Raw genomic sequence first — 25,815 nt, 5'->3', positions numbered from 1 at the left:
TATCCTTTAAACTGGCCAGATTCACTTTTCAGACAGAACCACCTTCACCCTTTCGTTACTGTATTTATTTTGAGAGGCTCTGTATTTCTTTCAATTACTTTGAATATAACAGAGAAGTTAGTAAAATAACATAGTTATCATTTAGCAAGTGTTAGGAACATAAATTGTGACTAATATTTGGTGGAAGATTTTAATTGAAAACTTATGAAAACAAGACATTTGTACTCAGAGCCAGGGCCGGTTTTAGCCAGGTTGGTAAGGAAAGGGTTAATGTTACAGAAAAAACGTTATGGTATTCATGCCCGTCCAAAAACGTAAGTGTGAATTGAAACTAGGTCATAAGATGGATTTATCAATAAATCGATAATCAGCTGACTTTGTGTTGAGTAAGATTCAATAAAAGAGAGAATAAGAAACAAAAGTTTGCAAGACTGCATCATATCAGGTTTTTTTCCCCTCTTTTGCCAATGGCATTCTAAAGTAAAAAAATGTTGATCTATATTTCCAGATTTCCTCAACAACAATGAAACACAATGATAACAATGCAAAATTGAATTTAATATTTTTCTTTCATCTTGTGGTAAATACTCTTGAGTATTAGGAATGGATTGAGGAGCTTTCAGAATATGAAATGGCTTTCTTGATGTCTGTTTAGGTAGAGCTAACTTTAATGGTTCAAACTTAAGCATATTTTTGTTTGCCTGTACAATTCAGGAGAGAGCTTCTAGCAATAATATTTAGTATAAAAGCTTCGTTTATATTAGATATATTACCAGACTGCAGCTGGTTGTACTAATATATATAATATATATATATATATATATATATATATAAAAAAAGTGATTCTTGCTACCACATCTATTGCACTCTCCACTCACTCCCTTCACAATAATAATTCCAATTACTTTGTTTTTTTTTTTCAAAATGAGATTCTTGGTTGATTAGCATCTCTCTCTCTCTCTCTCTATCTCTCTCTATCTCTCTCTCTCTCTCTCCAAATTTGTTTTGTGAAACACACTATTATTTCACAATTGTAAAGTCATTAAATTTATAGTTAGTGCAGGAGTGGCTGTGTGGTAAGAAGCTTGCTTCCCAATCACATGGTACCAGGTTCCGTCCCACTGCGTGGCACCTTGGGCAAGTGTCTTCTACTATAGCCTAGTGAGTGGGTTTGGTAGATGGAAACTGAAAGACCATCATATATATATATATATATGTATGTATATGCATGTATTTGTCTGTTCGCCTCCCCACCATCACTTGACAACTGATGTTGGTGTGTTTACGTCCCTATAAGTTAGAGGTTCGGCAAAAGAAATTGATAGAATAAGTACTAGGCTTAGAAAGAATGTCCTGGGGGGGGGGTTGATTTGTTCGACTAAAGGTGGTGCTCCAGCATGGTTGCAATCAAGTGACTGAAACACATAAGAGTAAGCTAATGATCAATTGAAGAAGAATATTTTGGATGTGAACTGTTGAGTGCGGATAAATGAAGGTGTGAAGATGGAAGGTTTTGATATATTTATTGTGTTGGTAAGGGCACATGTTTTATGTTAAATGCTCCAAAATAATGAGTTAGAAATCCAGGGTATGTAAGACATTGATTAAATAAAAACTTTGGATAAATTATTGGGTTTTCTTAACTAAAAATTAGGATGAAGATACCTTGTTCAGAAGTGTCATCTCTATGAATCCTTGGTACCTGTTGCTGGTCTTGTAATAAAGACACCCTCAAAAAGCATCCCCTCATGGGAACAGCCTAATTATCAACAGTCTTATATTACACTGCCCTACTCTTCAACAACAAAACTTATCTAGTCCTCCATTTTCCTATAAATGCTAAGCTTTACAATCTGTATCTGAGCATCCATCTAAAAGTGAACAAAAATACTTGAGCTCTGAGCTGCTTCCCCATGCACACACACACACACACACACACACACACATTTTCCACTACATTTCATTAAGTCCATCCTGTTGATTAGCAACAAATTCACTAAATAACAAGAATAGCTGTGCTGTATTCCTCTTTCTCCCTCATTTTCAGTGTCTCGCCTCTTTCCCTGAACCATGGCCCTTTTGGGGTCGATTAAATAAGTACCAGTTACGCACTGGGGTCGATGTAATTCACTCAATCCGTTTGTCTGTCCTTGTTTGTCCTCTCTGTGTTTAGCCCCTTGTGGGTAGTAAAGAAATAGGTTTTTCGTCTGCCATTACGTAAAGGCGGTGAGCTGGCAGAAACGTTAGCACGCCAGGCGAAATGCGTAGCCGTATTTTGTCTGCTGTTACGTTCTGAGTTCAAATTCCACCGAGGTCGACTTTACCTTTCATCCTTTTGGGGTCGATTAAATAAGTACCAGTTACACACTGGGGTCAATACAATCGACTTAATCCGTTTGTCCTTGTTTGTCCTCTCTATGTTTAGCTCCTTGTGGGTAGTAAACAAATAGGTATTTCGTCTGCTACTCAATAATGGAAATGGGACAATAGTTTATAAGAGGTGAACATTTGATATTTTATAACCAGTAGCACCAAGCACTACCCCCAGTTAAGTTCTCAGATTCTCTGATGCAGCTAGATTTATCTCACTTGTGCTCCTCTTAATAGAGACTTTAACAAAGACCTGAAGATCATCGCTTACCATTTTATCTCCTCTAAAAGAAATTACTCTTTGTTAAATGGATTTGTCAGTAATGATTTGTCAGTTGCATCCTGCTTTTTTGCTTATCTTCATAGTGTCAGACATTTGAAGAATTGTCTGTTTTGATTGATAATGTAGGGGTGTCATTTGTTAAAACTAAATCCCAAATAGTATTTCTAACCTCAAAAGACAAATCTGTGTAATATAAATTGATAAGATCAAATATAAGATGTGGTATGTCTGGAGATATTTTGGAAAACTCAAGACCATTTCTCAGTGAAGCTTAATATATTTTATCGACAGAATGTGTGCCTGCCATAGTTAATAACCAGTTAGTAATGAACAGTTCGGATCTTACATGACAAAAATACTCAACTCTCATTGACCAAGTCTGTGTTGTTTTTTTCTTATGTGAGTTACCTGAGATAGACAGGTGTCTTATCCAGGGGAATGGTTTCTCTAAGGTCTAGTGAAGAGGGCCATCTATTTCATAGACCAGATAAAGTAGATCTGCTATTACATTCATTATATTAAACTCATTATAAAAGCCATGTATGAATTTCGCTCTAATAAAGCTGAGGAGCTCAATCTGAAAAATATGGCATTGCTTTGAATAACTACTCTGAAAATAAGCTATTAAAAACAAACAAAAATTGTTTCTCTCTTTTAAATTACCATTCTTTTTTCTTTTCACAGTTGTTTTGATTGGTGACTCTGGTGTTGGCAAGAGTAACCTGTTATCGAGGTTTACCCGAAATGAATTCAATTTGGAAAGTAAAAGTACTATTGGTGTAGAATTTGCCACTAGGTAAGTTTTTTGTAATTTAAAAAAAATTTTTTTTTTATCAAACATTGTGCCATTAAAATATCTTTCAACTGTTGAAATTATATTAAAGTGGAAAAGAGTGTTGCCCTGCATTGGTCTGTATTTCCTGGCCACAGGAATTGTTATTCACAGGCTACATACTTGTCACATTCTACTTGACTGTTGTTATAGAATGGCTAATTGTAAGAGGATGAAGAACTTTGCTTCAACACTGCATGTCATCATCATCCGTTTTCCATACGGGTATGGGTTGGACAGAGAAGATCTACCTGGGGTCCATTTGTCTGTTTCGACGTGGTTTCCATGTCTAGATGCCCTTCCCCAACACCAACCACTTTACAGTGTGTGGACTGGGTGCCATTAATATGGCACCAGCACTCAGAAGCCTACAAGATTAGGATCACCCAGTTAAAGAAGGATGCAAGAAAGATCCATGATTTTACTTAGTCTTCTCAAGCACAACAAACCTTCAGAAGTCTCGGCCCCTTGCCATCCTCTCTGTGAGGCCCAATGTGTGAAAATCCTTTCTTGGTACTTTGTCCAACATCTTCCTGGGTCTTGGGAATCTTTCCTATATCAGTATTGGAAGTAACATTTTAATTCTAAATTTAAATCTTGTAAGATTTCACAAGTTTTCTTTTATATATTGTTCAAGTATGTTCCTCAGAACTTTTAAAGATCTTTTCTCTTGCCTAGACACTTGAAAAGATGGCTATAGCCATTCTCCTGCTTATACTCATCTCATCTCACCAGGGGCAGGGAAATGGAGACAATTCAATAGAAACTTAATGCTTCCACATAGACCCCAATGGGTAGATAAAGGTCTTCTGTTTGACTCTCATCTGGAACTGTTGTAACTTAAATAATGCAAACTGAATATTTGAACGACCCCTTTCAGTTGGTAGTGGATGAGATAATCTTTTGTTTCTCTCTTTTTAATGGGGATAAGGATTAAATAGGAATGTTGTCCCATACAATGATACTCTATGAAAGGTTGTTTCTTTGTTTCTTATTCTGAACTTCTTAAAATAAATCGAATACTTTATAATTATTTGAACGAGAAATAAAAGGTTGGTTTTCTCTTTTGTTTTAAAGAAAAGCATTCACCTTATTACATTGTTTTATTATATTATTTCTATTTTGTTACATTTGAAGAGTGCAATAACTAAGTTTTTTTGTTTTTTTGTGCTTCTAGGAGTATCCAAGTAGATGGAAAAACTATAAAAGCTCAGATATGGGACACTGCAGGTCAGGAGCGATACCGAGCAATTACTAGTGCGTAAGTATTCCACTTTGAAAGTCTCAAGTTGTCAGCATCAGTCACGTTTAAACAGTTGTTCAATGAATATTTGATTTATATCACTTGCGAGTTGCTTTCAATTTCTCATTAATGAAGGGGTGCTGAGTTCTTTATTTACCATTTTAGGTTAGTTAATGAACTTTGAATGTAATATAGAATTCTATGCAGTAGCTTTCATCATCATTTAACGTCTGTTTTCCATGCTAGTTTGAGTTGGACGATTCAACCGGGGTCTGGGAAGCCAGGAGGCTGCACCAGGCTCCAGTCAGATCTGGCAGTTTTTCTACAGCTGGATGCCCTTCCTAACGCCAACCACTCCATGAGTGTAGTGGGTGCTTTTTACGTGCCACCGGACCAAGGCAAAAGTGCCACATGTTTGTAAGGGAGGGAGAGGTTCTGGTAAAGAACATTAGCACGTGGTTGTTGCTTTTTGTTGATTCCATAACGATGAAAGGCAAAGTGACCACTGGTAGGATTGGAAATCAGAATTGGGATGACTAAATACAAGTCAGTGTAGCCATTACTCTACTGATTCTGTCGATTCCTTGCTTCTTCAATAATATTAAAATTCTATTTCTTAAAGATGAATAAATCTTTCACCTTTCTACTCTTTTTGTTGGATTTTTTTTTTTTTGGTGGGTTGGGTGACTTCTTTGAGATCCTGAATAAGGATCTCCAACAATTAAGTTTTCTTCAAATTTTCTTTCTTTCATACAGAAGGTGAAAACTTAGGAATTAGATCCTTGCTGATTATATTTTGCATTAAAATTATACATATATATATATATCATCATCATCATTTAACGTCCGTTTTCCATGCTAGCATGGGTTGGACGGTTCGACTGGGATCTGGAAACCATGGAGGCTGCACCAGGCTCCAGTCTGATTTGGCAGTGTTTCTACAGCTGGATGCCCTTCCTAACGCCAACCACTCCGTGAGTGTAGTGGGTGTTTTTTTACATGCCACCGGCACAGGGGCCAGCAGAGAAGGCTGGCAAATGGCCATGATCGATTGATGCTTTTACGTGTCACGGACGCCAGTCAGGCGGCGCTGGCATCTGCCATGTTCGGACGGTGCTTTTTACGTATCACCGGCATGGGTGTCTTAACTACAATTTCCATTTGACTTTTTTATTTTTGATGTTGATGTACTTGACTCGTCGTATATTAAATGGTTATTATTTGTCTCATTATTTTTCTTTGTATTATAGATATTACAGAGGAGCAGTAGGAGCACTACTAGTCTATGATATTGCCAAACATTTGACTTATGAAAATGTAGAAAGATGGTTAAAAGAATTGCGAGACCATGCAGACAGTAATATAGTCATTATGTTGGTTGGCAATAAAAGTGATCTTAGGCATCTACGAGCTGTACCAACAGATGAAGCCAAAGCATTTGCAGGTGAGTGGCGATATTTTGCTGTTGAGAAAAATTTATGTTCGCTACAACTAAACTTATTTGATACGTTGTTTCCCCAATTTTCAGTAGTGAGGTAGGTTTAGAATAGTTTGTTGTGCTCCTAGTCATTAGGTAACCACTAATTATACTTATGGTAAGAAGTTAGAGGCCTGTTGAAGACAGATTTAATTTGTCCTCCCCTTCAAAGTTTGTCTGTCTTTGTTTGTAAACTCAGTTGGCTTGAAGTAAGTTCCATAAGATTCAGCCTCATTGCCTCATCTATATTAGCACTTCATGCCTGATCCTTAGTTGTATTTTCAGATCAGTTTTTTTTTTTGTGGTTTTCAGACCCCTGTTTCTGGTCAGTCATGTTAACTTTGTCACTACCCTATGTCTGTATATCACATGCAATTTCAAAATTCAAGATTATTATTATTATTATAAAACTGATTTGATGGTCTCTAACATCATAGAGGTGGTGGTGTCACTGTTGGCTGGCTGAAGGGCTGATAATTGTCTTGCATTTCTAGCACTGTGTTGTGCTTCACGTTTGAGACATGTGATTCTCACTGGTTTTAAATTTCTACTATATTGAGATGCTGACCCTTGTAAGCTGCAGAAATACTAGCATTTTACAATCTGTAATTTAAATTGCAGTTGTGCAATAATCTTGACCCAAGATAGAAGTATATGAATAATGCAGGTGAAGGGAAAAACTGGGATGATTTAGCCTGAAACTGAAACTTATTGAAGACTAAAAACCCCTTAACCTGTTTCAGACGCGTTTCCAGTTACTGTCTCAACACCAACTGTTCAAAAGTGAGTGTAAAGGTCATGTTCCAAATAGCAAAATTACCACTGCTGTTGCGTCAATCGTTCAAACTATGTCAACATGGAGAGTTGAACATAAGATATTCAACTGGTACTTCATGTAGCATAGCTATTGGAGCCTGGTCTTTAATATCACATCATCATCATCGTTTAACGTCCGCTTTCCATGCTAGCATGGGTTGGACGGTTCGACTGGGGTCTGGGAAGCCAGGAGGCTGCACCAGGCTCCAGTCTGATCTGGCAGTGTTTCTACAGCAGGATGCCCTTCCTAACGAGAAAAATTGTTTTTGTTCTAAATTTGTGTCTAATATTAAATAACTGCTTTATAACGAAGGAGCATTAGTTTCAATTATGTTTGCATAATTAACAAGCTAAGTATTTGTTTACTTTTTCTTTTAATATTCAGATTAATGTCCAGATTTGTTGTAATTCTCAAAATCTGGTGAATTTTGTTTCTATCATTTGCCAGGAAGAGGCCATCTTTGTTAGCTAAAATTAATGACCCCTAAATTAGTGCTGTCGGATTCCGAAATCGGGTCTCAGACGATATTTTGTTCAAATGGAAGTTAAATGTCAATTTTATTTTTTTAAAATAAGTTATATATATAAAATTAGTGACTTTAGTTTAAATTTCAAGAAAAAAACTGTTTTGGAAAAGTCAGTTTAAAATTCTTTCATCAGTGATATTTGAGAAATAAGTCTGTTGACCTGAAACTATAATTAGAGATTGGTGGAAAGATAGAAGCAACTGTTTGTCATAGATTAAATTCTGTTGGAATGACTCCCTGCAAAATGTCAAAGAAAATGTATATAGTTACCTTTTTGTTATTGACATTATGGTGTACATGTTTTGTTTTTTAATGGTACTGAAGCTATTTTCTAATTCCTCTAAAAGCCTTTCCCTGTTTATAGTTAACTTATTGTTTCTGGCTCAGAGTGTTCTTATAAAAGAGTGCCTTTTTTTTCTTCTTTCCTTCTTCTCCAGAGAAACACAACCTTTCCTTCATAGAAACATCAGCTTTAGATTCAACTAATGTGGAAGCAGCCTTTCAAAATATCTTAACAGGTATGACGAGCTTTTCAGCATCTTTTCAGCTTGATTGTTATTTTGTTGTTGTTGCCAGGAATCTAATGAAAAAGAAAAGAAAATTATATTTTGATAAGTTTAATTGGAAGGGATGTAACGATTCTGGATGAACGGAATGAAGATCAGTAAATTTTTACAAATTGAGGATTTGCTGATAAATAAACAAAACAAATCCTCTGACATTTTGTTGAGTAGTTTACTACTACTACTACTATTACTACAAAACTACTATTCTTGGTGATGATAGTCTTAATCCAGACAGTAAATCTCTAATGCCCTGTGACCTAAGACATTATATATTGGTATTTAATAGTTTGTCAGTTTCATTTTGCTGGCTGTACCTTATAAAAAAGAAAGAAAATTAAAAAAAAATTACTCTCTATAAAAAAAAAAAGCTTTAGAAAAATTTTACTTTTTTAATATTGAAGTTTTTATAATATCGTTTTGAGAACTTTAAATCCTTTTTGTCATATTGAGTTTTAGGCATTCTGTGAAAGTATTTGATAATGATAGGGGATAATTAATGAACCTTCCAAAACATTTCCAAACGAAACAGACAAGGCCTTTGTCATTGTGAAGTGGTATATCAATAGTTAAAGAACAATTAATGTTGGGGAGAAATTGAGGGTGGAAATCTTGACTGTAGATCTAAGTTCACTCTACTAGGGATGTTTGGAATTTGAGTGACGTAAATTATCATCATCATCGTTTAACGTCCACTTTCCATGCTAGCATGGGTTGGACAAATGACTGAGGGCTGGTGAACCAAATGGCTGCACCAGGCTTCAATCTTGATCTGGCAAAGTTTCTACAGCTGGATGCCCTTCCTAACGCCAACCACTCCGAGAGTGTAGTGGATACTTTTACATGCCACCGGCATGGGGCCAGTCAGGTGGCACTGGCAACAACCTCGCTCGAATCTTTTTGCACATGCCACCAGCACAGGTGCCAGTAAGGCGACGTTGGTAACGATCATGCTCGAATGGTGTCTTTTACGTGCCACCGGCACAGAGGCCAGATGGCCGCTCTGGCAACGATCATGCTCGGATGGTGCTCTTAATACCCTACTAGCATGGGGCTAGAGTGCCAGTAAGGCGACGCTGGTAACGATCATGCTCGAATGGTGCCTAAGTGCCACTGGCACAGAAGCTGGTTAGCCGCTCTGTCAATGATCACACTCGTATGGTGCTCTTTGCACCCCGCTAGCACGGACGCCAGACATCGATTTTGATTTTAAATTCACTTGCCTCAACAGGTCTTCGCAAGCAGTTTCAGTGTCCAAAGAAGGAAAATGTACGCATAAGTGGGCTGGTAACGCCCCTGGCATAGGCCACGAGATTATGGTCTCATTTGGCTTGCCGGGTCTTCTCACACACGGCATATTTCCAAAAGTCTCGGTCACTAGTCATTTCCTTGGTGAGGCCCAAAGTTTGAAGGTCGTGCTTCACCACTTCATCCCAGGTCTTCCTGAAAGAGCAATGGCTTTTCTAGCAATGCCCACCATTGGTGGACTTCACAGCTGCTTTCGAGTTGCTAGAATCTCTTAGCTGATGGGATGACATTAGAACTTGAGAAAAGAATTCTATTCCAATACTTTACACACGAAAAAGTCAGTGTTTCAGTGGGTTTGTATGAGTGTTTCTGTGTGTGTATTCAAGGTAATGCTGAAAGGTTCCTGGCTTTGAGTATCGCAAAAGTCCTGGTTGGAGGCCCAACCTTCTGAGTTCCTTTACAGGACTTAGAAAACCTGAAGAACTGCCGTAATCGGTGTGTGAATCTGAGAGGGGAATATGTTGAATAAAATCGTAATTAACTGATTCTCCTGTAATTCCTTTTACCCAAAGCCAGGAACTTTTCAGCTCCCCATCATGCGTGCGTGTGTGCGTGTTTGTGTGTGTGTGCGCATGCATTGAATATTGTTCTTGGTTTCAATAGTATTTGCCAGTTGTCTGGTTTTTGTCTTTGATGGACAACAGTAGATGGCAGCTGTTGAGGAGGATGAACTGTAGAGGAGCTGGCAAAAATCTAATGTAAGTAGAGGAGAGTAAAATAATTTTTAAGAAACATTTTGTTATCTGCATCTTGTTTGTTATTCTGACTACTTATTTAAAAAAAATTTTTTTTTTTTTTTTACTCTTTCAGAAATTTACAAAATTGTTTCTCAGAAACAGATCCGTGAAAGTCCAGATGACGATAACTCAATCAGTGCAAATGTCCAGACGATCACTGTTGCTCCAACAGATAATTCTACAGGAGGGAAAAAGCAATGTTGTGCTGCGTAACCCCCTATGTATAGGAAAAGAAAAGACTGGCTGCAGAGACCCAACAGAAACACTGTGACAAAGGGAGGGGTGGGGAGGGGAGGGGGGCAAGGGAGTGGGTGAAAGCAGGCAGGCCGCTGGCTAGACAGGGGTGAAGGGGGTGGAGCAGACACACTTGTAAACCGCTCTTGCAACATTTACTGACTCACAGATGGTGTGACAGATATATTGCCTCTGTTATGTCTACTACTCTTTACTACTTTAGTACTTGTCATAGCAGCCTGGATTCCAGTGCGGATGGAAAGCAATAATCGCATGGTCATTTGGTCATCACATTCACAAGATGTGCATGACTGCGTCTGTACATATTATCTCCATGGCTTCACTGAATACGATTGTGCAGCTAAGTGAATTGTGTGATCTTCTGATCTCTTAGGCTCTATGTTCGCTTTTTAAGTTTTATTATTATTATTATTATTATTATTATTATTAATATAAAAATCTGTCCATTCCTCCTTATATTATTTATTTCAAATCAGAAATATTATTCATAATAATCTTCTCTACAGATTGAAACCAAACATTCTCTAACAAACAAACAAACAAAAAAAAGGAAAAAAAAAAACTGTTTCAAAATCTCAATGACCTCTTAATCTTTTTGAAGAAAAAAATGTAGTTGAGCATCATCTTATGTTTTTTTCTTTAAATCTGCAATGACAAACAACCTTAAGAAAATCGTAGGAAGCTGTTAATGTATTTTTTTTTTCTTTCTGTCCTATCTCAGAAACTAAATTCTGTTAAAAAAAAAAAAAAAAAAAAAAAATCTGCTTGATAAATTTGCCCTTAATTCTGTTAACCACCAATAACTATGCATCTATTTTATTCATTTTTCTTACCCCCCTCTTCTAGCGATTATAATAAATAATTTAAACATTTAAATAAATTAATGATACTTTGATGAGATATTTTTCTGTAGTGTTTTCTGTTTATAATTGATGACCCCCAAATGAGATGTCGTTTGGGCCAAGTTTTTCTCTGAACAGTCCAAGCAGCCAACCAACTAATCAAGCAAAACTTTGTTTTTTTTTAATTTTAATTTCTTACTTGCTCCACTTGAGCTTCTCTCAACTTGAAACCTAAAATGATGTTTAACCATTACCGATTCGATAACTTTCTTTCTGCTCAATCCATCGACTTCCTGCTCTTCTTGGATGTTATGCTGTTTGGCAAGGTTACTTTAGTGCAGAAGTGGCTGTCTTTCATATAATTCTGTGTGAGTGTATATAAAATCTCATTTCTGGTTATGAGTATTTCAAGATCCTGTTAAAAATCCAATCGAGTGAAGGCCTTGCTTTCTCTCACTCTCCCCCCCCCCGTCTCTTAATCCCTCCTTATGGTTCAACTTCAGCCTAGTTTCATAGTTATATGTTTCTATAACAGCTGTTTCTTTTTCCTTTTTTTTTTTTTTTTGTCTGGCAAATGGCTGCTCTGCACTAATAGTTTGGATTGACCAAGTATATTTTGCAAAGTCTTATGAACTACTTGTAAAAGGTAGTGCAACTGTCATTATATATACATATATATATATATATATATATATATATATATATATATATATATATATAATGTGTGTGTGTCATATGTATGTAAAATCTTACATGAGTGCATATATGTAGAATGGAGTTTGAGTGGTTGAAATAAATAAATAAATGGCAGAGTTGGTTTCATGGTTGTGTCATCTCCATTGTGTGAAGTCTCTAAGTATATAATAATAATAATAATAATAATTCTGTACAAAATGTATTTTGACATAAAAAGTCTACAGTTTTTTTGTTTTTTTTTTCTCCCCAATATAATTTGTTACCAAGGGATTTTCTTTAATTACATCATCTGGAAAGGGAAGGTTTGGAGGGAGAGAGATGAAACATAAAATTGGTTCTCTATGAAATATATTTGAAACTCATAAGGCTGTAGAAAATTGAAGAAATAAATAAAAAAAAAAATTTTGCTTTTTTCTTGTCATTTCATTGTTTTTGTTTCCAACAGAATTTTATTTCTAGACTTGGACGTTTGCAAAAGAAGTTTTAGCAGAAATATATATTTTTGTTTTATTCAGGCATAATGTTGAATATATTTAGTTTGTGCCAAGGTTCTTTGAAATGAAATAGGAAAAGAGTAAAAAGAAGTTCTGTAGACATAAGTTTTCTTTAGTTAATAATAAACGTACGCTCTATATGTTTGCTAGTGGCTTTCTAAAGGATATTATAATTATTAATACTATTCTCTCCTATCCAGTTTGTAAAAGTTTGATTCAATAGCAGCAACTCACGAGCCAAACACAGTCTCCATTGACAAAGCAGGCAGCGAGATTTTGTACAAAAACTGTTTATCTGTTGATGGTAATATTTTGATATTCCATAGCTATTGGCTTTTCTTGGAGGTGATGTTTTCAGCTATTTATTAATTCTGTTCCAGTTTTTCTTCCTCAGGACATTCTATAAAACTTGCTTTGTAATTTCACCACATTTTTCTCCTCTTGCCCCCACACCCCACCCTCTTGGTCTAACTAAAAGAGGCATTAATGAAGTTTTGTTATAAATAAGGTTTGTTATTATGAACATTCATTGACAGTTTGTTGTAAAGAATTCACTTTGGTCTATTATCTGGTTGTAGGTCTGTGTTGACGGTGAACTGTCATTCACATCCATTATCTTGGCAAAATTCATTTCGACTTCCAATATTACTGTTTCTTCGGTCAACTTCAGTTCCTAGCCTGCTCTCACTGAATTCCTTGCCTGGAATGGCATATATATATATATGTATATGCCATTCGACAGTATATTCTAAATCAGCCATGTCTCCTTTCTAAATGCGCATGCACATACATGTGCAAGCATATACATATATGTGTGTGTATATACATACTCATATTTTGAAATGTAAGGTGTATGTTTTTTTTATATTTTGTGTATATGTGTGTGTGTATGTATAGGTATGTGTGTATATACATAATGTACATACATATATATATACATACAAACTTATACATATGTATGCTTAAACACACACGCACACACATACACACGCACATATATATTTGACGGAATTATTAATAATGGTGACAAAAAATTTTGAGAAATATTCAATTTTAGAAAATGTCAATTTCGCCTAAATGCTGTTACAGGTTTGGTGTTTTTTTTTTTTTTAATTTTGCATTTAAAAAAAAAGCAACAAAAAACCCAATCTTCAACTTGAACTGCACCAGTCGAAGTTTTCTATTTTTTTTTTCTTTTTATGTCCAAGAATAAAATCCTAGCTTTAACTTACCAAACACGAGTGGTCCAAACTGATTCTACTGAACAATCGGAGGAGCAGAATTTGACAGGAAAAGGGAACAGGTTTTGAGAACTTCTGTTAGGTGTTGGATTGGTAGGATTGTTGGTGCATTGAACACCAAATGCCTGCTGTATTTTGTTACAGTTCTTTACATTCTGAGTTGAAGTCCTGCCAAGGTCAACTTTGCCTTTCATCCTTCTGGGGGTCGATAAATAAAGTACCAGTGAAATACTGGGGTTGATGTTTTTAATATTCCTTTAAGGCATCCTAGATGTAAACGGAATAAAAATAGACTATTTGTGTTTTCATTATAATAATTCTCAGTTCATTGTACCAGGGTACCAATGTTCTATATTGTACAAAAAAGAAAAGAAAAAAAAAAAGATCTCTGTTGATACCTGAATTTAAACATCTTGATCATAAAAAAGCAAAAACTCCCAATTGTGAAACTTTGTAATCTTGTTTAGATTTACATTCATAAGATCTGGAAATTGTTTCTTCTGCAATTCTCTATAGATATGTATGTGTGTGTGTGTGTATGTACATTCAAGTTTGTGTCCACACACACACACACACACACACACATAGAAATAACAAATTAAAGAGAAATATTTTCCCACTCTATATAACAAGTAAGCATGCATGTGGCCACACTCACATGCATTTCTATACATACATCCAAATTCACTCAACTATAGCCAAACTGAATTATCCTGTGATTTTAATTTTCTGCTTGACTAAATAAAATGTGCTTTTAAACAATCGGCAATTCTTGAAATCCTCTCTTCCAGTTTGTTTTTTTACTTCGAAAATCCTTTTTGTTTTTCTTTTTTAATGAAAGAAAAATTAACAAAAAAAGAAAAAGAAAGAAACTAGGAAATTGTCATTCTTCTGCAGTAATTATCCAAGGAATTAGTGTTTCTTTCTTTGAAATTCTGTTGACTAAACATATTCTTTATTCTGCAGAGTATTTCTGCAAATAGGTTTTCTTTAAGAATTATGAGATCAATGTTCTCCCCACCCAAATATTGACCAGATATGCAAGTCTATATGGGGGCCTATATGTGGTTGCTTAACCTCCTATAAATAGTAGTCAAAACACCCTCAATCCTCCCTGGCTATCTTTTTTTTTTATATATATGTACATCATCATCATCGTCATTAAATGCCTGCTTTCTATGCTGGCATGGTTAGATGGTTTGGAGCTGGTAAGCCGGAGGGCTGCACTAGGTTCCAGTCTGATTTGGCATGGTTTCTACAGCTGGATGTCCTTTCTAATGCCAACCACTCTGAGAGAGTAACGGGTGCATTTCACCTGCCACCGGCACGGGTGCCATTTACACAACACTGGCAAATGGCCACGATTACAATTTCACTTGGCTCGATGAGTTTTCTCGAGCACGGCACATCACTGAAAGTCTCGGTCGCTTGTCATTGCGTGTGTGACACCTGACATTTAAAGTTCATGCTACCAGCAACGGCCACGATTACAGTTTCATGGGTGCTATCCACCTGACCCTGGCAACAGCCATGACTAATGATGTCACTTGGTTTGACAAGTCTTCTCAAGCTCAGCATATTCTCACCAAATGCCTCGCTCACTTCGTCGTCACCTCCATTAGGCCCAATATTCAAAGATCATGTTTCACCATCTCGTCCCATGTCTGTCTTCTTGGGTCTACCTCTTCCACATCTTCTTCTTACAGCATTCACCCGGGGTGGGTTGAGCTGGCTTCATCCATCCTCAATGCTGCATCTCTCACAAACGCCAACCAGGCCTGGCGATTTGAGGCTAACGACCAAGTGATCTCCAACCACTCCTTATTCCAGCGGCGAACGCCGTGGATATGGGGGCCTAAGTTGGGTTCCAGATCAGCCTTGACCGTCATCAGCCAGGTTTTTCGTTGTCCACCACGACGCTTTCGCCAACCCCGAAGGGGAGCTGGGGAAATTGCCTTGTAGATGAATTCTCCTGGTTGACAATGGAGGGCATGACCCTGCCAACACAGACGTCTCGTTAGGATGACTTGTCGGAGGGAGGTGATTCTGCACAGTTAGTGATAAGTACTTTTTTTTTTATACACAAAACAAAACCTTGGGTAATGTCTGAGAGCTGTTTGAATTGGACAAGACAGTGGAAGCACAAGATTCATCCATTTGCATTAATTTCAGTTAACGATTGCATTTACCTTTCATCATTGAAACAATAAATACAATCGATTATTGATTGGATTGACTTTCTTTACCAAAGTACAATTGATCTCAAATATAATGCAAACCCTTTTTGCAGAGCTAAGAATCACCTGTATATTCTATTCTTTTACTTGTTTCAGTCATTTGACTGTGGCCATGCTGGAGCACTGCCTTTAGTCGATCAAATCGACCCCCGGACTTATTCTCTGTAAACTTAGTACTTATTCTATCGGTCTCTTTAGCTGAACCACTAAGTTACAGGGATGCAAACACACCAGCATCGGTTATCAAGCGATGTTGGGGGGACAAACACAGACACACAAACATATACACACACACACATATATACATATATATATATATATACACATATATACGACGGGCTTCTTTCAGTTTCTGTCTACCAAATCCACTCACAAGGCTTTGGTCGGCCTGAGGTTATAGTATACAGTATATTATCATATTATCCTTTTTTTTTTTTTTGACCTTTTAATAGTGCTAGCCCCAAATTTTAATCCTGATGCATTTTTGTTTTTCTTATCTAGTAAAATTCTCACATTTACGCAAGAGTAAATCTGGTATATTTCTCCTCTCAAAGAGAAGTATATGTTATTGTGCTGAATACCAAAAAAGTTTGTGTGTGTTATTGGGGTGGTGGTGGATAACATCCCAATTGTTGGATGATTTCTTCTGAATTCTTTAAACCTTCATTTTGATGAAACAGAGTGGATTAGCAGAAATGTTACAACTTCTGTCAGACAGAGTACCTGGTATTTGACAGCCCTTTATGAGTCTGAGTACAAACAGTACTCATTGAAGTTAGCTTTGTATTTCCTATCTATGGGCTAAATAAAGATTCCTATCAAACACTGGGTTGATTTGATTAGTGGTATTAGAGCAAATTTTACAGCAAGAACTGCTTCTTTTCCCGACTTGGATTCTTGATGAGTCAAAGACCAGATGTTGTTTAAATAAAACTGATGTGATCGAAGACCTGTTGAGGCAAGTGAAATCGAAATCAATCAAAATCAATGTAAATTGTAGTTGTGATACCAGTGCCGGTGGCACGTAAGAGAACCATCCAAACGTGGCCGTTGCCAGCGCTGCCCCAACTGGCCTCCATGCCAGTGGCACATAAAAAGCACCAACTGATCGTGGCCATTGCCAGCCTTGTCTGGCACGTAAAAAGCACCCACTACACTCATGGAGTGGTTGGTGTTAGGAAGGGCATCCAGCTGTAGAAACACTGCCAGATCAGACTGGGCCTGGTGCAGCCGACAGGATTCTCAGACCCCAGTCGAACTGTCCAACCCATGCTAGCATGGAAAACGGATGTTAAACGATGATGATGATTTCCCCTTTAATGTTCTAAGGAATGTATGATTGTCACGAAATCCCCTTTAATGTCCGAAGAAATCATTGTAATACTATGCCCCTTAATGTCCTAAAAACTGTATGATTGTCCCAACATCCCCTCTGCTCTCTTAGATTACTCTGCACAATATTTCGATTCATGTTATCAGACGTGAACAGTCTCGATAAAGTCAATGAAGGAGCTTTTATGTGGTAACTCGATTTGTTAGAAATAGAAGTAAAATCCCATCCAGCAGTCTTAAAGAACAAAAGAAAGTGATCAGTGTTGGAATGGTTTTGCTCAAAGATTCACACATTTAGAACTGACCTGGCATCAAAGAAAAACTCACTAAAAATAGTTCAGTCTTTTTCAATGTTGGTTGTTTGTTTAAATCTTGATAATGAAACCAATATATCCATTAAAGTTGTGTTTTAACCCCTTCGTTACCAACCCGGCTGAAACTGGCTCTGTAGTACAAATGTCTTGTTTTCATAAGTTTTGAATTCAAATCTTCCACCAAACCTTAGTCACAATTTATGTTCCTAACACTAGATGAATGATAACCAAATTATTTTACCAAATTTTTTGTTGTATTTAAAGTAATTGAAAGAAAAACAGCATCTCAAAATAAATACAGTAACGAAAGGGTTAAGGTGACAAATTGTCAGAATTCTCAAAGCATCAGCCACAAAATGCCAGGTAAATATTTCTTTTGGATGTTCACCAGAATTCTAATCTCCATGAAGTCAACTTTACCTTTCAACTGTTTGGAGTCAATAAAATAAAGTACAACTCAATTATTGGAGTCACTGAAAACTGTCCCCCTCCCCTCAAAGTCACTGGTCTTGTGCCTATAACGAAACCCCTTATCTATACCACATCTCTCTCTAAAAGTATTGGATAGTTTTTAAAGCCTAAGGTTCAGAATTGCAGTTTCATGGTTAGTACTATTTCTGGGTATTTCGATATTTCGGGGTTAAGACCCCTTCTTCTGGAAATCTAAGGAGAAGAGGAGCTGATATCTGACTTATCTACTCTACAGAGCAGAGATGTCAGATATTAACACTTTTTCCTGAGGGAGGGTTCCTAATTCTTTGAAATAAACCACTAACCATCGACCAATATTACTCTTTACTCTTTTACTTGTTTCAGTCATTTGACTGCGGCCATGCTGGAGCACCGCCTTTAATCAAGCAACTCAACCCCGGGACTTATCGGGACTTATTCTTTTTGTAAGCCCAGTACTTATTCTATCGGTCTCTTTTGCCAAACCGCTAAGTTACGGGGACATAAACACACCAGCATTGGTTGTCAAGCAATGCTAGGGGGACAAACACAGACACACAAACAAACACACATACATATATATATATACATATATACGACAGGCTTCTTTCAGTTTCCGTCTACCAAATCCACTCACAAGGCATTGGTCGGCCTGGGGCTATAGCAGAAGACACTTGCCCAAGATGCCACACAGTGGGACTGAACCCGGAACCATGTGGTTGGTTAGCAAGCTACTTACCACACAGCCACTCCTGCGCCTATTGTTAATTTTTGTTAAAAAAATTCATCAGCATTGTTCAACATCCATTTCCCATGTTGCCATGGTTTCTACAGCTGGATGCTCTTCTGAATGTCAGCCACTTTACAGAGTGAACTGAGTGCTTTTTATGCGGCACTGGCACAGGTAATTCTACATGCTGGTAGCAGGAGTGCATTTTATGTGACACTGGCACCTGCAAGACAAAAGACCTTTCAGCTAGGAGATGAAGTGGGGTTCGGGGGGAGGGGCATGGCCATAAAGAGACATATCTGTATGTATGGATGGCCATGATTGTTCTTAGCTTGACATGTCTTCTCAAGTACAGCAATTCCGGGGCCCATGGAAATTCCATGGTGTAAGTCAGCACATTTGAAAACATTACATTAAACACAAGCAAGGAGTTTCAAAAAATTGTTTTGATAATCTACCATTTAATATGGTATTGTAATACGTTGGACAAACATGTGATTTATAGTTTAAGGAAATAAAAAGATGAATTAAAAACAAAACTTATGTATATTGATTAAATGTTTGTTATTTACAATTTTGTTAAATGCCTGTCCCTGTGACATATTTGTCATCAGAGAGTAGGACAGCCTTACAGGGAACTGAACTCGTTCTGAAATAAATTGAAGGTTGCAGTCATTTGGAGCTATTAGGAAGCACATTCATAATAATTATTATTTCAAATTTATGCCACAAGGGGGGAGGTGGGGAGGAGTCGGTTACATCAAACCCAGGGTTCAATTGGTATCAACTCTGAAAGGCGGCCAGCTGGCAGAAACGTTAGCACATTGGGCGAAATGCTTAGCAGTATTTCGTCTGCCGCTCTGTTCTGAGTTCAAATTCCGCCGAGGTTGACTTTGCCTTTCATCTTTTCGGGGTCGATAAATTAAGCACCAGTTACGCACTGGGGTCGATGTAATCGACTTAATCCGTTTGTCTGTCCTTGTTTGTCCCCTCTATGTTTAGCCCCTTGTGGGTAATAAAGAAACTGGTATTTATCAACTCTGAAAGGGTGAAAGGCAAAATCGACCACTTTGCCTTTCATCCTTTCGGGGTTGATAAGATAAGTAGCATTTGAACACTGGGGTTGATGTAATTGATTCATCTTCCTCACCCCCCAAGCTGCTCTTGTAGTGGTGTACTACAACTCATCAAAGGTGCAATGTACAGTCCATAGAATTATGTACGAAAGTCAGGAAAGTGAACAGTATATGAGTCATGATATACATGTGTGCATGCGGTGAGTTGGCAGAATCGTTAGCACGCCGGGCGAAATGCGTAGCCGTATTTCGTCTGCTGTTACGTTCTGAGTTCAAATTCCGCCGAGGTCGACTTTGCTTTTCATCCTTTCGGGGTCGATAAATTAAGTACCAGTTACGCACTGGGGTCGATGTAATCGACTTAATCCCTTTGTCTGTCCTTGTTTGTCCCCTCTATGTTTAGCCCCTTGTGGGTAATAAAGAAACAGATATACATGTGTGCATGTGTATGGAGGTGGGGATATCAGGTGTAGTGTTGGTGAATTTCAGGAAGCATGGAGGTTTTAAAGGATGCAATGTCTCGGCAACTAACAACTGATGCAGGTAGTTTGTTCCATGCTTCAGTAACTCTGAGTGTGAAAAATATGTTTCTGAAAGTCATGAGAGCTGTGCTGTTTTCTGACTTTGTAGGCCTGCCCACATGTGTTAGACACATGGAGCTCGAAAAGGTGCTCAAGGTGGTTGTTGGCATGATGCATCTGTTATTGACGTAGTTTCACTGTAATTATTGTGGAGGCTGACACATCCTACATGTAGTACACGTTCATTTTTTGAAAAATATTCTTTTCCATTCTTTCTCATTGTCCATATTTGAGAAACAAATGTTTAAATCAAGCAGACAGTAATTAATTGCATTAAAGCACATGCATTCATCATCATCGTTTAACGTCTGTTTACCATGCTAGCAGGGGTTGGATGGTTCGACCTGGGTCTGGCAAGCCATGGAGGCTACACCAGGCTCCAGTCTGATCTGGCAGTGTTTCTACAGCTGGATGCCCTTCCTAACGCCAACCACTCCGTGAGTGTAGTGGGTGCTTTCTACATGCCACTGGCACAGGTGCCAGGGGAGGCTGGCAAACGGCCACGATCGGTTGGTGCTTTTTACGTGTCACCGACATGGACGCCAGTCAGGCGGCGCTGGCATCTGCCATGCATTAAGTGAGGGAGTTAAAAAAAATACAAATATGTGAAGAAACCAGACTGTTTGCTGTCCAACCACCAACTAGGCTCAGTCCAAATTGGTACTAACAGAGAATAATTATATTTCTTTTCATTTCACTTCAGTTCAGTGGTTTGTCTTCTATTTGTACATCTATTAATATATCTCTCTATTTACATATCTTTTGATACATTAGTAGGCTCACCTACCAACCGACTTGCCTGCCTGGTTGTCATATCTTCTTTCCCTTCTGCCAATGTGTCTATCCCTGATCAGCATTTGAACCTAATAACCAAAGAAGAAAAAGGAGAAAAAAAAGCAGAAATTAATAACACCATTGTCCCAGCATGACCACAGGTTTTGGTCTGGAACCCATAAAAAAAGTGTAAGTTCCACTTACGAAGTTAATTTCACTTTTAATTTAACTATCCATTAATGTCTCTCTTTACTCTTTTACTTGTTTCAGTCATTTGACTGCGGCCATGCTGGAGCACCGCCTTTAGTCGAGCAAATCGACCCCGGGACTTATTCTTTGTAAGCCCAGTACTTATTCTATCGGTCTCTTTTGCCGAACCGCTAAGTTACGGGGACGTAAACACACACCAGCATCGGTTGTCAAGCAATGCTAGGGGGACAAACACAGACACACAAACACACACACACACACACACACACACACATACATATATATATATATATATACATATATACGACAGGCTTCTTTCAGTTTCCATCTACCAAATCCACTCACAAGGCATTGGTCGGCCCGGGGCTATAGCAGAAGACACTTGCCCAAGATGCCACGCAGTGGGACTGAACCCGGAACCATGTGGTTGGTTAGCAAGCTACTTACCACACAGCCACTCCTGCACTCTCTTTGAAAGCATAAATTTATAGATCTCCATGACGTCGCTTGATCATGTTCAACATTTTAATCGTGCCTGCATTTATATCAGACAAAGGCAAAATAATATCTACCTCCCCTTCACTCTCTCTCTCTCCCTATCTTTTGTATTTCTTCATTGATTCAACTATTCCCTTTTCATTCACTTCTTTCTCCTTCTTTCTTCTTTCCTTTCTCTCTTTTCTCACCATCCTCTCCCTTTCTCTCCCTATGTTTCTCCAAGTGAAAACTTTTCTTGTAACACATCGAAAAGACCGAAAGAAACAAGAAGGTAATATTATATATATTTCTTTACTACCCACGAGGGGCTAAACACAGAGGGGACAAACAAGGACAGACAAAGGGATTTAGCTGATTACATAGACCCCAGTGTGTAACTGGTACTTAATTTATCGACCCCCAAAAGGATGAAAGGCAAAGTTAACCTCGGCGGAATTTGAACTCAGAACGTAACGGCAGCCGAAATACCTATTTCTTTACTACCCACAAGGGGCTAAACACAGAGGGGACAGACAAACGGATTAAGTTGATTACATCGACCCCAGTGTGTAACTGGTACTTAATTTATCGACCACAAAAGGATGAAAGGCAAAGTCGACCTCGGCGGAATTTGAACTCAGAACGTAACGGCAGACGAAATACGGCTACGCATTTCGCCTGGCGTGCTAACGTTTCTGCCAGCTCGCCGCCTTATGTGTGTGGTGTGAATACCATTACCTGTATGACATTTCTTAGTCTTGAAGCACTAAATGACCTTTTCCTCAGATATCCCTGATATCTTTCATATTATAATCCTAACTCTTCAATAATGACCAAGATATGATGCGTGTGTACGAACAGCCATGCTACATGGCAGCGAAACATGGGCCGTGACTGCTGAGGACATGCGTAAGCTCGTGAGGAATGAAGCCAGTATGCTCCGATGGATGTGTAATGTCAGTGTACATACTCGACAGAGCGTTAGCACCTTGAGAGAAATGTTGTACCTAAGAAGCATCAGTTGTGGTGTACAAGAGAGACGATTGCGCTGGTATGGTCATGTGGCGAGAATGGATGAAGATAGGTGTGTGAGAAAGTGCCAATCCCTAGCAGTTGAGGGAACCCGTGGAAGAGGTAGACCCAGGAAAACCTGGGACGAGGTGGTGAAGCACGACCTTCGAACTTTAGGCCTCACTGAGGAAATGACCAGAGACCGAGACCTTTGGAAATATTCTGTACGTGAGAAGACCAGGCAGGACAAGTGAGCCCAGCCCACTTATGAATGCCTTTCCTCCCTTGGACACAAAGACCGGTTGAGGCAAGCGAAGTCGATATAGAACCTCATCCGACGACAGACACCCATGCCAACCCCCCATGCTTGCGAAGACATGTTGGGGCAAGCGAAATCGAAATCGAAACCGAATTGAACCAGCCAGGATCCCTGGCCTGGTGGTACGTAAAAAGCACTATCCGACTCGTGGCACGTAAAATACTCCAATGCGACCGTACGACAGGCACCCATGCCAACCCCCTTTGTTTGTGAAGACATGTTGGGGCAAGCGAAATCGAAATCGAATTGAACCAGCCAGGATCCCTGGTCTGGTGGTACGTAAAAAGCACTATCCGACTCGTGGCCGATGCCAGCACCGCCTCGACTGGCTTCCGTGCCGGTGGCACATAAAATACACCAATCTGACCGTTGCCGTTGCCAGCCCCGCCTGGCACCTGTGCAGGTGGCACGTAAAAAGCACCCACTACACTCACGGAGTGGTTGGCGTTAGGAAGGGCATCCAGCTGTAGAAACATTGCCAGATTAGACTGGAGCCTGGTGCAGCCTTCTGGCTTCCCAGAACCCCGGTCGAACCGTCCAACCCATGCTAGCATGGAGAACGGACGTTAAACGACGATGATGATGATGATAACACTGTTAATAGGAGCAAAGGTGAGGCGTTGCTAGTGAACATTAAAACAATGTGAAGTGGCTGTTAGGTTTTGCTTACTTGCTAGCATTTCAGAGCAATATTTCTCCTCTCCCTACAAAGTTTTTGGTTTTATACCAATGTTAGTAATACATATTAACCGGGTAAGCCAGTCATATGATCCCAGTATGTTTTTTATGCCTGGTACTTTTTATTGACCTCTTTTACTGAGCCGCTAAGTTATGTGAACATAAACACAGCAACACCAGTTGCCAAGCGGTGGGAGGCGGGGACAAACTCAGGCACAAAGTCACAATACATATATACTTACATATAATACATGTAGTAGAATAGTAAAGAGAAAGTTCTTGGTACAGTATTGTATATATATTTGAAAGAATGAGTAGAGGTGGTTTTTTTGAGGGGACAATTTTTAATTTAATTTTAATAATAGTGTTTACATTGAGTTGCTCTGATAAGAGTTTCGAGCTTCACGTAGCCATTTTCAAACCGATAAATGTATGTTTTACTGGTTGCTTAAAAAGGAAAAAAAATGGATTTATATCTTCAGGAACGTGATTGAAGTTGGACAAATATTCACGGTTGTCTCCCTTGCTTGCTCAGCCAGACGATAATGTCTAATCATCAATATTTCTAATCATCGTATGTGAGTAGGGTCAGGCTTTTTATAAAATATAACAAAGTTCAAGAGTAACAGAAAAGAAAATGGTTTTTTTTTTTGTGGCAGCCATGGTTTTTCTAAAATTGAAAAAAATCAAATTATTCAGCTTCAATGTAACTTGCCACAGAACAAAGCACCCTAATGGCTCTACCTGAAAGAGAGGGGGTCTACTCCCAACTACCCTTAGAATTTCACAGGGTCCCTTTTTGGAATCCTGAACCTTGGGATATGTTCTGGCTGAATTGGTCTCCCTCTCACTCTCACTCCCTTTGATATGCATTCAATCATCATCATCATCATTGTTTGGATTACCAAAAAGATTAAAAAAATATTGCTCTGTCACTAAAATAATGTGGTTAACTGAATCCACAATATATATTATAGAGAAAAAAAAATTGGGAAGCTGTGGAATTCATTCCTTTTTCTAAGGCATTAACAACCAATATAGACTGCTTTAATTAAGATTTGAAGTAATTATCTTTTAAACATCTTTCAAGGAGCAGATTTATTGCTAAATGAGGTTTGCTTCAAGAGTTTTAAATAGCTGTCCATGTTTTCATCATGTTTAGATAATTAATTAATAAATACAAGTATTAATTTCTAATGAAGGGCATTAACCTCAAATATGGTTGGAGAGTACTTGGCTGGTCTTTATATTCTGCCCCATTGTGGGGATGGAAAATAAGATTAATCTCAGCAGGATTTGAAACCAGAACAGAGAGGGTTGTTGCTGATTGTTTGAATCATTAAAATATCCTGATAACAGTTCTGATCCCAGCCGGGGTCAACTTTTCCTCCTTTCAGTAAATAAAGTAAGGAAGCAGTCTTGTACCAGAAGCATTTGATGGATTTGTAATCAGTCACCCCCAATAAGGTTCCAATTGCTGAGCCGAATGAATTCCTCTTTGTGTGAACTGAATGGCTAAAAAGGCTTAGAATTTTACACAGACATGTCTTCTACCCTCGACATAGCAGCTGTCAGGTTGAATCAGGGAAACACAGAAAGTAGCAAGCGTTGACATTTGAGTTACAACACAATTCAGAGAGAGAGAAAGAGAGAGAGATGAGGGAGAAGGGAGAGAGGGGGAGGGAGAGAGAGAGAGAGAGGGAGAGAGAGAAATGAAGGAGAAGGGAGAGATAGAAGGAGAAAGAAATGAGGAGAAGGGAGAGGGAGAGGGAGGGAGGAAGGGAGAGATAGAAGGAGAGAGATAGGATCGTTAGCAGCGGTTGTTGACTGGATTGGTATTTTATTCAAGAATGACAGACAAAACTGAACTTGCTGAGACTTGAATCAAACCTCAGCCAAATATTTCAACCAAAAGTCGTCCAAAGGTTCTGCCAATTTGTCT

General features: G+C 38.4%; 1 protein-coding gene across 1 annotated transcript in view; it reads left to right on the top strand.

The window, feature by feature from the left end:
• The window catches only part of LOC115219623 (ras-related protein Rab-11B), a 46,672-nt gene extending 34,392 nt beyond the window's left edge, over positions 1-12,280 (top strand). Inside the window, exons 2-6 of the mRNA XM_029789768.2 lie at positions 3,338-3,449; positions 4,663-4,746; positions 5,979-6,172; positions 7,986-8,066; positions 10,230-12,280. Of these exons, the coding sequence (XP_029645628.1) occupies positions 3,338-3,449; positions 4,663-4,746; positions 5,979-6,172; positions 7,986-8,066; positions 10,230-10,369 (611 nt within the window). The 3' untranslated portion in view covers positions 10,370-12,280. The remainder of the gene's footprint in view (positions 1-3,337; positions 3,450-4,662; positions 4,747-5,978; positions 6,173-7,985; positions 8,067-10,229) is intronic.
• The last annotated feature ends 13,535 nt before the right edge of the window (positions 12,281-25,815 follow it).

Source organism: Octopus sinensis, linkage group LG15 (genome assembly GCF_006345805.1).
Source record: "Octopus sinensis linkage group LG15, ASM634580v1, whole genome shotgun sequence".
Taxonomy (NCBI): domain Eukaryota; kingdom Metazoa; phylum Mollusca; class Cephalopoda; order Octopoda; family Octopodidae; genus Octopus; species Octopus sinensis.
Note: the sequence above shows the minus strand (reverse complement) of the source record. Positions and strands in the feature narration are given on the sequence as shown.